This window comes from Heterodontus francisci, chromosome 47 (genome assembly GCF_036365525.1).
Source record: "Heterodontus francisci isolate sHetFra1 chromosome 47, sHetFra1.hap1, whole genome shotgun sequence".
Taxonomy (NCBI): Eukaryota; Metazoa; Chordata; class Chondrichthyes; order Heterodontiformes; family Heterodontidae; genus Heterodontus; species Heterodontus francisci.
Window position 1 is genome coordinate 6386716 of NC_090417.1, and position 13499 is coordinate 6400214.

Consider the following 13499-nt stretch of genomic DNA (forward strand, 5'->3'; position numbering starts at 1 on the left):
TGTAACAATGTCAGGTGATGGGATCAGGCTCATCTGTCTACACAGCTCAATACCTTGCCAACATGCGCTGTCTCTGGAACCATGTAATAGAAATATCACTTGAGCAAGTTACTGCCAGTCTTTGTGGAACCTTACCCAAACACGAGCAAATGCCTGAAAGGAAAGAAAATTGGGGGAAAGGTGGGGAAGGAGTTTGCGAAGCAAAAGATATATAACTTAGGTTGTTCTTATTATCTTGATACCCTACACCCATGCCCATCTCATTCTGATGATAAAAATGATATGCTATTTCTACAATGCACCATTTGGTGCAGTACTAAGTGCTTGCTGACAAATGTGATTAAGGAGCCATGGTGACTCTCTTCACTTATAACTCTGTGTATGGTGGTGTCACTTTGCAGAGTCAGACTCCGATACGTAGCAAAGCTTTGCTCACCAGACTCTGCGGTTCAATTCCAGCAATTGAGAGGAATCCACAACGCTTAACAGCTCCATATTGGTAGAAATGATAAGGCGGCTTGCCACATTGCTAGAATTAAAAGTAATAAAAATAATAACTGGTATTGACTCAGCTCAGCACCTTTCACATAGTAAAATATCCCAAGGTGCTTCACAGATGTGCAATCAGGTAAAAATTAAGAGCAGAGGTAATATATTACTCATAGAAAAAATTTGTAAACAACAACAGAAAATGAAACAATTTAATATCAGTAATTAGTTCTGGATTCCAGAAAGAAATAGTTGGATATATGAGATCATGACAAATTTATATTGAATATAAGTATTCATTTTAAATGATTCAGTAAACTACTTTTCCTTTGGGTTTGTCGAAGGGTCATGCGTCATTGATGATACCACAAACTCACCTGCAAGTCTCAATAGGGTGAGTTTGCCTGCTTGTAAACAAAAACTTCTGCCAAATATTTTTCACAAAGATGCACTGCTAAAGAATTCCTTTGTTTTTCCATTCATTCATTGGAGCTGCGATATAAATACAAACACTTCCTCCAGAGATGGGACAACTTGCAATGAGGTGCACAGCTGTCTTTTATTATCAAATATAGATGCCAAAGCATAAGAATCATAAGTGGTTGCAGGCAGAAGGTCAAGAGGTTTTTAGTTCCTGCCTTGCAAATGTTTGCACAAAAACTATATGTTTGCATGAGCAGTAATGATATAAAGTGTGCATTATATCAGACTTTGAGGTTGCAGTGTGTAAATAAATTCTGCGCGCCCCAATTCCTAATCCTCTCCTCCCCTCCATGTCTTCTCCATTAAGATGCTGTATAAAACCTACCTCTCTTGACCAAGCTTCTCCTTTGGCTTGCTGTCAATTCTTGTCCAATTATGTTCTTGTGAAGGGCCTTGGGATACTTCACTGCATTAAATGTGCTATGTAAATGCAAATTGTAGTTGGCTTCATGATTTTCTTGTGCACAAACGAAATTCCTTTGTTTCAGAATGGTGGTATTGTTTTGTAAATTATCTGCCTGGCCAATGGCACACAAACCAATGAGTAATCTCCAGGCATTCAGTCTGATGCACATGATTAACACAGTGAAGATGCAGAACAGATAGAAGCTGCACAGAATTCAACAACCTTTTTTGTACATATTAACTAAATATCAATGATGTCGGCGCGGGGACCACAAAACATGTAGAAACATAGAATATAGAAGCAGGAGTAGGCCATTCGTCCCTTCGAGCCTGCTCTGCCATTCATTATGATCATGCCTGATTATCCAACTAAGTAATCTGTTCCCGCTTTCTCCCCATATCCTTTGATCCCTTTCGCCCCAAGAGCTATATCTAACTCCTTCTTGATAACATACAATGTTTTGGCCTCAACTGCTTTCTGTGGTAGCGAATTCCACAGGCTCACCACTCTCTGGGTGAAGTAATTCCTCCTCATCTCAGTCCTGAAGGGTTTACCCCGTATCCTTTAGACTATGACCCCTGGTTCTGGACTCCCCCACCATCGGGAACATCCTTCCTGCATCTACCCTGTCAAGTCCTGTTAGAATTTTATAGGTTTCTATGAGATTCCCCCCTCACTCTTTTGAACTCCAGCGAATATCATCCTAAGCGACTCAATCTCTCCTCATAAGTCAGTCCCGCCATCCCAGGAATCAGTCTGGTAAACCTTCGCTGCACTCCCTGAATAGTAAGAACATTCTTCCTCAGATAAGGAGACCAAAACTGCACACAGTATTCCAGGTGTGGCCTCACCAAGGCCCTGTATAATTGCAGCAGGACATCCCTGCTCCTGTACTCGAATCCTCTCGCTTTGAAGGCCAACAAACCATTTGCCTTTTTTACCGCTTGTTGCACCTGCATGCTTAGCTTCAGCGATTGGTGTTTGAGAGCACCCAGGCCTCGCTGCATATTCCCCTCCCTCAGTTTATAGCCGATCACATAATCTGCTTTCCTGTTTTTGCTACCAAAGTGGACAACCTCACATTTATCCACATTATACTGCCATGCATTAGCCCACTCACTCAACTTGTCCAAATCACCGTGAAGCCTCTCTGCATCCTCCTCACAACTCACCCTCCCACCCAGTTTTGTGTCATCTGCAAATTTGGAGATATTACATTTAGTTCCCTCATCTAAATCATGAATATATATTGTGAATAGCTGGGGTCCTAGCACCTATCCCTGCGGTACGCCACTAGTCACTACCTGCCATTTGGAAAAAGACCCATTTATTCCTACTCTTTGTTTCCTGTCTGCCAATCAATTTTCTATCCATCGCAATACACTACCCCCAATCCCATGCACTTTAATTTTACATGCTAATCTCTTATGTGGGACTTTGTCGAAAGCCTTCTGAAAGTCCAAATAAACCACATCTGCTGGCTCCCCCTCATCAACTCTACTAGTTACACCCTTGATGAATGTGGGCGACACAGTGGCGCAGTGGTTAGCACCGCAGTCTCACAGCTCCAGTGACCTGGGTTCAGTTCTAGATACTGCCTGTGTGAAATTTGCAAGTTCTCCCTGTGTCTGTGTGGGTTTCCTCCGGGTGCTCCGGTTTCCTCCCACAGCCAAAGACTTGCAGGTTGATAGGTAAATTGGCCATTGTAAATTGTCCGTACTGCAGGTGGATGGTAGGAGAATGGTGGCGATGTGGTAGAGAATATGGGATTAATGTAGGATTAGTATAAATGGGTGGTTGTTGGTTGGCACAGACTTAGTGGGCTGAAGGGCTGTATCTCTAAAATAAAGAATTCTAGTAGATTTGTCAAGCATGATTTCCCTTTCGTAAATCCATGCTGACTTTGTCCGATTCTACCACTGTTCTCCAAGTTCTCTGCAAGAAAATCTTTCATAATGGACTCTAGAACTTTCCCCACTACCGACATCAGGCTGACTGATCTATAAGTCCCTGATTTCTCTCTACCTCCCTTTTTAAATAGTGAGGTTACATTAGAAACATACATAATTGGAAATGAAGGAGGAAGGATCATTTGGATGTAGCTTCAGGCCAAGGGGTTGGCATCTATATTTTTGATTTCACATTGTAGTTATTGGGGTTTAATTGACTGCTTCAGCTTCAATCCCAGCTTTGGCATCAACTTGAGTGCGTTGTGGTCTGGTAACATTCCCACCCAGCTGGGTTCTCCAATATTTATTTGTTTTCCACAATTGAAAAACCTCTCCACCAGTAGAACAGAATAAGGTTACAACTGTAAGTTCAGAATGAATTTGAGATGTTCTAAAGTTCAGACTCGATGGATTTTCCATTCAAATTTATATTATCTTGTATTTACAAGTATACGTGGAACAACACTTTTATGAAAAAATTACAGGATGAAAATTTTTGTGTCTTTGAAAACCAGTGAAGGTTTCCAACATACCAATAAGTTAACAAAAATATGATAGGATGGGCTTTAGAATCTTGTACCACGTGTGTAATTTTGTCACCAAGACTGAAGTGTACCCTTCAACTACAGTCAAAAATGGTTGTAATAGGTATAGTCAATTGTTTTTAGACATTGTACATATAGGGAAACATTCAAATTTAGTTTTTTTTCTCCTGAAATTAAGACCCTGAAGCTAAAGTTATTCCTGCAAGCACTTGAGTTAACTATTGGATCTTTTACTGTGACAATCTCAAGAGCGAATGGTGCTCCACTATTAATCCAAGTGGTGAGAAAAACTTGTACTTAATAGGTGATTATAATGGATAACAGTTTATTTCCTAAGAGCAGAGACCTAGGAATGAGCAGGAGCTTGGGCGTGAGTCAAGGTGAACAGCAAGGCAAAAGCAGAGAGCAGGAGGCCAAATGAGTTGAAGTGAGGTGGTGAAATGTGTGGATTCAAATGTGGATGAATTGATCAATAGGTAGAGCACAGACAGACTACAGAATGAGCAGCTCACAGACTGGCAGACAACAATTCGACTACATGTGTCTTGCCATTTTCAAGATTTGATTGATCTGGGCTGACCACACAACCATGGTCCATGCTAATAGGCGTTCTAGATACTGCCTGTGTGGAGTTTGCAAGCTCTCCCTGTGACCGCGTCGGTTTCCTCTGGGTGCTCCGGTTTCCTCCCACATGCCAAAGACTTGCGGGTTGATAAGTAAATTAGCCATTGTAAAAATTGACCCTAGTGTAGGTAGGTGGTAGGAGAATTGAGGGAAGGTAGGGATGTGAGAGGAAAAAATGGGATTAATGTAGGATTAGTTTTAATGGGTCGGCATGGACTCAGCAGGCCGAAGGGCCTGTTTCGGTGTTGTATCTCTCTGACTCTAACCATGTGATAATCATCAATGAGCACCCTCTAATTTCCACAGAACGACAACTCCACAATTATACATTCTTACAGCTACAAGAGTTGTAGGTTTGTTGAAGGTGTGATTCTATCCATCAATAATATTGATGACACATCATTATTTACAGCATTGAAGACAGATCTTTAAAAAGAACAAAATTGATGAATCAACACTTGAAGATCTGGATTTGTTGACTATCAGTCCATGTACAAACACGGGACAACACAACACTGGAATACTCTAGAAAACACTGTATTCTTCTAGGTGCATGTGCACTTGTATCAAATAAACAAAAAGCATTCCTCCACCATAGAAGTTTTGCAAAAATGAAGCTCTGATGATGTGGAAAACTGCGTGTGAGGTGGTTGCAGTCTATGTGCTACTTTTTCACAGCCGCCTGTTTTTTCTTTCACAGTTTCTCATTGTCAATTTTTAAAGAAAAATGTTGTCCTTAAATAGCAAATGCTTGATGGTGCCATCTATGTTGGCCAAGAGGAGTCCACATTGCAAGGCACTAGCAAGGCCACAATGAAGCTGAAGCTTCGCCTGCTCAGTGATTGCAGCCATGCTGAGATTAATTCGGTCCCTTAAGCTTACAGGCTCACTCACTCCTTCAAGTCAGTTATCTTCAAAGACCCCACAAGTACTAAATACTTTACAATTAAAATGAAAATAAAATCCACAGAAGTAGACAGAGGAACAAGCATTTAATGTGAATGAGCATTCATTGTAGCTTCACGGTCTCTACAAAATATAATTCCCTTTTTATTCTTCTGCATGCAGTCTATTAAATGTGTTGCACAAGTACCAACTATATGATTGTCTGTAGAAGTGGTCTAACCACAGAAATGACATGCATTTTTTCAGTTAGGCATTTAAAAAAACACTTTTGGCCTAAATAGGAAGCAGTTAAAATGCATCATCAGTCAAATCTGACACTCTTAATAAAGAAAGAAATTCTTTTTTTCTTTCTTTGGCCTCCTTGTCTCGAGAGACAATGGGTAAGCGCCTGGAGGTGGTCAGTGGTTTGTGAAGCAGCGCCTGGAGTGGCTATAAAGGCCAATTCTAGAGTGACAGACTCTTCCACAGGTGCTGCAGATAAAATTGGTTGTCGGGGCTGTTACACAGTTGGTTCTCCCCTTGCGCTTTTGTCTTTTTTCCTGCCAACTGCTAAGTCTCTTTGACTCGCCACACTTTAGCCCCGCCTTTATGGCTGTCCACCAGCTCTGGCGATCGCTGGCAACTGACTCCCACGACTTGTGGTCAATGTCACAGGACTTCATGTCGCGTTTGCAGACGTCTTTAAAGCGGAGACATGGACGGCCGGTGGGTCTGATACCAGTGACGAGCTCGCTGTACAATGTGTCCTTGGGGATCCTGCCACCTTCCATGCGGCTCACATGGCCAAGCCATCTCAAGCGCTGCTGGCTCAGTAGGGTGTATATGCTGGGGATGTTGGCCGCCTCGAGGACTTCTGTGTTGGAGATACGGTCCTGCCACCTATGCCAAGGATTCTCCGGAGGCAGCGAAGATGGAATGAATTGAGACATCGCTCTTGGCTGACATACATTATCCAGGCCTCGCTGCTGTAGAGCAAGGTACTGAGGACACAGGCTTGATACACTCGGACTTTTGTGTTCCGTGTCGTGCGCCATTTTCCCACACTCTCTTTGCCAGTCTGGACATAGCAGTGGAAACCTTTCCCATGTGCTTGTTGATTTCTGCATCGAAAGACAGGTTACTGGTGATAGTTTAGTCTAGGTAGGTGAACTCTTGAACCACTTCCAGAGCGTGGTCGCCAATATTGATGGATGGAGCATTTCTGACGGCCTGTCCCATGATGTTCGTTTTCTTGAGGCTGATGGTTAGGCCAAAATCATTGCAGGTGGCCGCAATCCTGTCGATGAGTTCTCTGCAGACATTGCTCAGTGTGAGATGTTAATGCAGCATCATCAGCAAAGAGGAGTTCCCTGATGAAGGACTTTCCGTACTTAGGTCTTCGCTCTTCGACGGGCAAGGTTGAACAACCTGCCACCAGATCTTGTGTGGAGGAAAATTCCTTCTTCTGAAGACTTGAACGCATGTGAGAGCAGCAGGGAGAAGAAGATCCCAAACAGTGTAGGTGCAAGAACACAGCCCTGTTTCACGCCACTCAGGATTGGAAAGGGGTCTGATGAGGCGCCGCTATGCTGAATTGTGCCTTTCATATTGTCATGGAATGAGGTGATGATACTTAGTAGCTTTGGTGGACATCCGATCTTTTCTAGTAGTCTGAAGAGACCACGTCTGCTGACGAGGTCAAAGGCTTTGGTGAGATCAATGAAAGCAACGTAGAGGGGCATCTGTTTGTGGCATTTCTCCTGTAGCTGCAAAGTTTTTTCAAAGATGCAAGATTTTCTGCAAATACGTGGGATTTCTTCAAATATAGGAGGCAACAGTACAACCTCATGCAGGGTTTGCTTTTCAAGAGCAGGGATTCTTCAAAGACAGGTAACAGTGGTCTGGATTTTTTTCTGATCTCCTGACAGGTCAATATGCAGATCTCCAACTGCCTCTATTCGTCCAAAAACTAGCTGGCTTTTAACAGTTCAAAATTAAACTTTTTTGCCAGGCAGGTCCTATGATGATCATAAATCCTGTCTTGTCACAACACAACCCCCTACTATATTTACATGAAATCATGTGCCTTCTCGTAAAAACTTGTTTATTTGTTAACCTTTTGTTGACCTTCCTTTTAAAATAAACACCCACAAAGTTCAGCAATCTCCAGATGATTCAATGTCCATGAAATCCTTTTCAGTTTTTGAAATATAGATTCTCAAGATTTAACAAAAAATATGGCAACCTTGCAAGTCAAGTAAACAATTTATCCTTTAAAAGCTAAATAGTAGTCAATATTATGAGAAATTTGGCAACTCTGGAGATATCAGCAAAACATGCAACAAGATGCAATACAGATTGTGGCATTAACTGGGTTCAGAATCAATAGAAACAACAGCTAAAATAAGGTGAGAGGCTGCAGACTATATCCTGACCAAAGGTATTCGGTATGAATTCAACATGTCTTGTTAATCTTTCTTGGGTTATGGGCATTACTTGCAAGGCCAGCATTTATTGCCTTTCTCTAGTTGCCCTTGAGAAGGCAAAGGCAAGATTGAATGTCGTGGGAAGGTGGCTGAACTTTCTCATTGGAAATTTTCATTGCCTGGCTGTTGTGTGGCATGAATATTACTTGCCACTTAAAAGTCCAAAGTCAGGTTGTCCAACATTTTCTGAATGTGGGGATGGACTGCTTCATTATCTGAGGAATTGTGAATTGAGTTGAATACTGTAATCATCAGTAAACAGTTTCACCCCGGACCTTATGATAGAGGGAAGGATATTGCTGAAGCAGTTGAAGACAGTTGGGCGTAGAATGCAGCCCTGAGGAACATAACATAAGAAATAGGAACCCCTCGAGCCTGCTCTGCCATTCAATGAGATCATGGCTGATCTGATCATGGCCTCAACTCCACTTTCCTGCCTGCCTCCCACAACGCTTGACTCCCTTATAATTCAACAGCGATGTCCTCTCTATTTACCCTATGAAGACAACAGCAATGACCTCAAACAAAGCAGTATTTCTTGAAGAACTCAAAGGGCAGCGTTGTAAATTCAAAACATCATGTGGAACATCTTGGCTTATTTTTAAATGAACAGGACTATAATCGATGATAAATGTATCATGGATGCAATTGTTATACTGCTTGTATTTAATTTCTCTTTTGCTTTAATAAATGGTTTTTTTTTGAAGAGTAAAGACAATGTGTTGAAGTTTTGGTACTTCAGTTGATGCAACACTGCTTGTCGGATAGATTTGCCAGAAATATGAGAGTAGTTTTGGAGCAAGTTGCTTTAAAAACTGAACCAGCTTGCAATTAGAGGCAATAACAACACTTCTTCCAACAACTTTTCGAGAGGAATAAATTTGTGGGAGGGAATGGTTACTATTTCAGTAGTTGGGGAGTTGACTAAATTCTCAGGCTTGGTGAAATAAGTACAAAGAGACCTAGCAAGTCACTCTGTTGTGTCACAGTGTTATTAACAGTTCAAAAAAAACACCTCAGAGCAGTGAGAGATGGGCAATAAGTGCTGGCCCTGCCTTCAACACTCACATTGTGTGAGAATGAATTTTAAAAAATCAGTTATTTCTGTGTCTGTCCTTCTGTCTTCATTTGTATTAACTTCATTAACATTTCACATCAAATGGTATTTCTTAACTGGAGACTACATGAAAGAAAAATGCAAAGCAACAAATACTTGAACATGGGTTTTCACATGTCAAACATAACTTTTCTGCTGCTGGAATTCAGTATCATATCAAAGAACCATTGAAAAGGTGAACAGTTATATATATTTAATACATTTTATGAATTTTTGAGGGGAATTTTTTGTATCCATTTCTGTTCTATATTTTGATTACTCTATTCATAGCAAGAAATTGAAAATTCAGATCCCTGGCAGTAATATAAATAAAGTAGAAATTACAGGTTAATTACTATTTTCATCAATGTTAATTAAGCTCCTTCAGAGTCAGTTGCCCTTCCAAGACATGTTTCCATCCCCTTTGGATCGAACAACTGCTTAGCATTCCATTTAGATTTTTAAAAATGCCAAAAATATTTAAAATGCCAAAAGGACTTTGAAGTTTACCCTGATTAATTTTTGCACTCTGTCCTTCTTGTAATGTTTCGGTGTTCTAGTTCGAAGTCGAGGGCTCTTGCTGATTGAAGGGTCTCCTGGTATCCTGGCCAATATTGCCCTCTCAGCCAGCACTAACAAAACAGAATACTGGTTCAGTCATTTGCTGTTGGTGAACTTACGACTTGGCAAATTGGCTCCCACATTTGACTGGACTTCAAAATAATCTTTTGGTTGTAAAGCACTTTGGAACATTCTCAGGATGTGGTTAAGCACAATGGAAGTGAACACTTTCTGTTTCTTTGACAGTGCAATATGAGAATAAGGGCTTGTGAAAAACTTATTTCTGGTTATGCTATGGTGATAGATAAGTAGTACAACGAAGTTAGCTGCATGAGGTCAATGGATGATGAGGTTCTGAACACCTTAAAAAAAAAAGTATAAATGATTTTTCACGTTCTATGAAATCAATGACAAGAAGTACATGGCAGGGCTGTGCAAAAGTTCAGATTCATAAGATGCTGTGACTCGAGTATTGTGGTTTTGGCTGTTGATCTGACCCTTGGAATGCAACAGCATGAAACTGTCCAAAAATGGAATACTGCAGATGATAGAAATCTGAAATATAAACAGAAAATGCTGGAAATACTCAGCAGGTCAGGCAGCACTCGTGGAAATGACATTGACCTGAAACATTAACTCTTCTGTCCACAGATACTGCCTGACCTACTAAATATATCCAGCAATTTCTGTTTTTATTCCAGAACTATATTGTCTTTGGGCAATCTAGGTCTGACATCTGTTTCTGAAGTTTATGAACCCTTGGGAAAATTTTAGTTTAGATTCACTCGAAACCCAAGAAAAGTCATCCTTGGTGAGCCATCATTTTAAAAAAATTAAAATCCATTGAGTATTTCACTCTCTGTTGACAATGGGGATAGGGAATAATATCTTACAAAATTTGACATATACATTCTCCAAGATGTATGAAGCAGGGTTAGAAAATATGGAAACCTCATGGAAAGCATGAGGAAGATGACTTAATGCCTTAGGGTTTCTTCTGAAAATGCCACATTTACACCCGCTGCTGTTAAAGTCTTGTATTGTCCCAAGCATCCAGTGTAGTAAGGGTTCACTAGATCGCACATTACTTATGAGAGAAAATTTTACGAAAGCATGTTGGAGAAACTCTTGTGTTCTGCTTTTAAAAAGATGAGCAAAGTGCATTGAAACTTCAGGTTATACTGAAGCCAAATAACTTGCCTACATCTTTTACTTAGATGTAGAGTAGATGTTTCCACCTGTGGAAAAGACTAAAAGTATAGAAGAGTCACAAATAAATCCAATAAGGAATGTAGAAGAAATTTCTTTACCCAGAGAGCCTAGAATGTGGAACTTGGTACCACATAGAGCAGTCAAGGTAAATAGCATTGATGCAATTATGGGGAAACTAGATAAGTACATGAGGGAGAAAGGAATTAAAGGATATGCTGACCGGGTTAGATGAAGTAGGGTGCGAAGAAGCAAGTGTGGAGCAGAAATATCAGCATAATCCAATTGGCCCAAATGGCCTTTTTCTGTGCTGTAAATTCTATGTAATTCTGTCCCCTCTAAAAAGATGCATCAAACTATTGCCTCCAGCCATTCAAAATATTTTGTATGTGTTGTACTTTAGGTTGTTCTCCAAAACCAGCCAAAGTGGATCCTCCAAGCTGGATTCTTACAAAACTATTGCTTACCACAATATTTATCCTGGAATCCAAAGGAACTCTATTACACTTAGTAGCTGAGCTCAAAGCTCACCAATACAAATCTCCTTGATGAGTAGTTCAATCCCAAAGGTTTCTAACAATTAAGCAAGGTTGTAAATTGCACTGAAATCAAATACCCAGGATTGATACCATCCATGAGACATGTTGTCAAGCACACAGTCCATAAGAGTCTTGAGCTAGTGGAAACAGATTAATAAAAATGTGTTATCCATTACTAGTAAAAGTCTCATTTGTTGGATCCTCCAATTAATAATTGTGCTATTTTATTCAAGCTCTAAAAATGAAGATCAAGGAAGTCAAGAAGGAGAATGGAGATCGGAAAATCATACCACAGAAGAAGAAAAAGCCTCTAAAACTGGGACCACTCAAGAAAAAGGACCTGAAGAAGCTGACCTTGTACATTAAGAATGGGGCAGACTGCCCTTGCCACCAGCTGGACAATCTCAACAGTAACTTCCTCATTATGGGCCGCAAGGTGAACAAACAGAATCTACTAACGGTTATTCACAGGTGGGACAAAAAGAGCAAGGAAGTCAAAAAAGCTGTGAAGAAAATGAAGACTCATGTCTGTCCAACATTCCAAGGTGTCTTCAAATGATTATCTGCCTTGTTCTTTAATCAAACAGCAATGTCTGAACTTGCACATGCTTTAAAAAAAAATTAAACTGATGTTTTTCTAAAATAGGATGTCCTTTTTTGAACTATGAATTTCCCCTTTTATTTAGATCATGTGTGTAATGAAAACAATTCTTTATTTCTTTCTGTTAATCAATATGATAGCATAGACTATTAAGCCAGAGAGAGAAATTTAAAGGGAGGTATTCGGATGAATTCTATGGCTTATATGTTAATTCGATGGCAGCCAAAAATGTCCAGACAGATAGAAAGGGGGTCATATCTAAGATCCTTCAAAAGTGTGAGTGGATGGAATTTAGAGTTAGGAATAATATTTGGAATATAACAGAAACTGATTTAGCATTTAGCACCCCATGCCCACTCCCAATTCCTGAATGAACCCCTTCGATCCACAAGAGACAAACAGCACAGGCTTATAAATTTTATTGATCAAGGCATTCTCATCCAACAGTAAGTAATGGCCAAGATTACAGTGTTCTGGGTTCCCCTTGGAAATGTAAGGTCTGCTCAGATACTCTGGGTATAACAGAGTTGAGAGAAAACCACTGAACTTCTGCCCAAAATGCTGAATTGAAAATGCTCACTGTTGCAGATTAGAATTAACATCTAATCATCACTTTCTCCCTCAGCACAATTGCAAGACTAAAAAACTCCTTGAAAAACTCAACAAATCTCACGTGCTGTAGAAATTGGACTATTTCCAAGGACTCCCATCTCCTTCTGGCACTGCAGCTTCACGCTTTACGGACTGACAGCTTTGAACTTCTCGAATGTTAACCTAGCCTTAACAAGTAATTTGGGAAAAAATGAGCCTTGTGTAATGGACAAATTAGGAAACTTGGGAGAAGGTTCAGTAAGAACTAAGTTTTGTTCTTTGTAGATTTGCGAACATGAGTTAGGAAAGTTATGTTACACGCTTTTTAAGATAGGGCTTCATTGCGGTTGGTGTTTGCCACGAGATGATTTTCATACCAGAACAAAATAGGTTTATGAATTACAATTAAATAGCAGCTTCATCATTTCTTGTTTACTCTTTTGTGTTTTTATAATCATTTATGATTTTTCTTACAGATTTACATTCGCTCAGTAAAGCAATGGTACGATGGTGTTTCTTCTGTATCACTGATTTATTTTCATCTGTTTTAACTTGTTATCAATTCATTTACTCAAAGTTATGGAAATTAAGGCTGTAGACACACAGCTTAGAAATGTCAGTGTGTTGCGTTTTTTGATAAGTGCACTGTGAATATATCATACTGCCATGACAAAATATCTGGAGAAGTATTGCTTTCAATAGGCTTTATTTTACTTATTTCAAACAGCTTGGATAATTGTTCGGATAAAGAGCTGCTTCCTTTGTAGTTCCTTGTAATTAGACCGGCTTTTTGAAAATAAATTGGTTCAAAAATTGAACTTCGCTTCATATTTCAAAATCTAATCTTTTAAAAATTGTTTTTTTTTTCGGGCACCATGGTGCAGGAAGATAAGACTTTGTTCGTGCAAACCACCCCGTACATTAAAAGCTAGGTGATCTTCAGTTGCGATGGAGAACTGCCAAGCAGAAGTTAGGAAAGTTGGGCGGTTTCACCTTAGGTTGCCCTTGAGCGTATGTCCTAACAACTTTTGTATA

The 13499-nt window shown here is 40.0% G+C and overlaps 1 protein-coding gene across 2 annotated transcripts in view; it reads left to right on the forward strand.

Annotated features, from left to right (window-relative positions):
- The window catches only part of LOC137357272 (secreted frizzled-related protein 1-like), a 98129-nt gene extending 84847 nt beyond the window's left edge, over window positions 1–13282 (forward strand). For both annotated transcript variants that reach the window (XM_068023493.1, XM_068023494.1), the window contains exon 3: window positions 11506–13282. In XM_068023493.1, the coding sequence (XP_067879594.1) occupies window positions 11506–11831 (326 nt within the window). In that variant the 3' untranslated portion in view covers window positions 11832–13282. The remainder of the gene's footprint in view (window positions 1–11505) is intronic.
- Window positions 13283–13499: the final 217 nt, after the last annotated feature.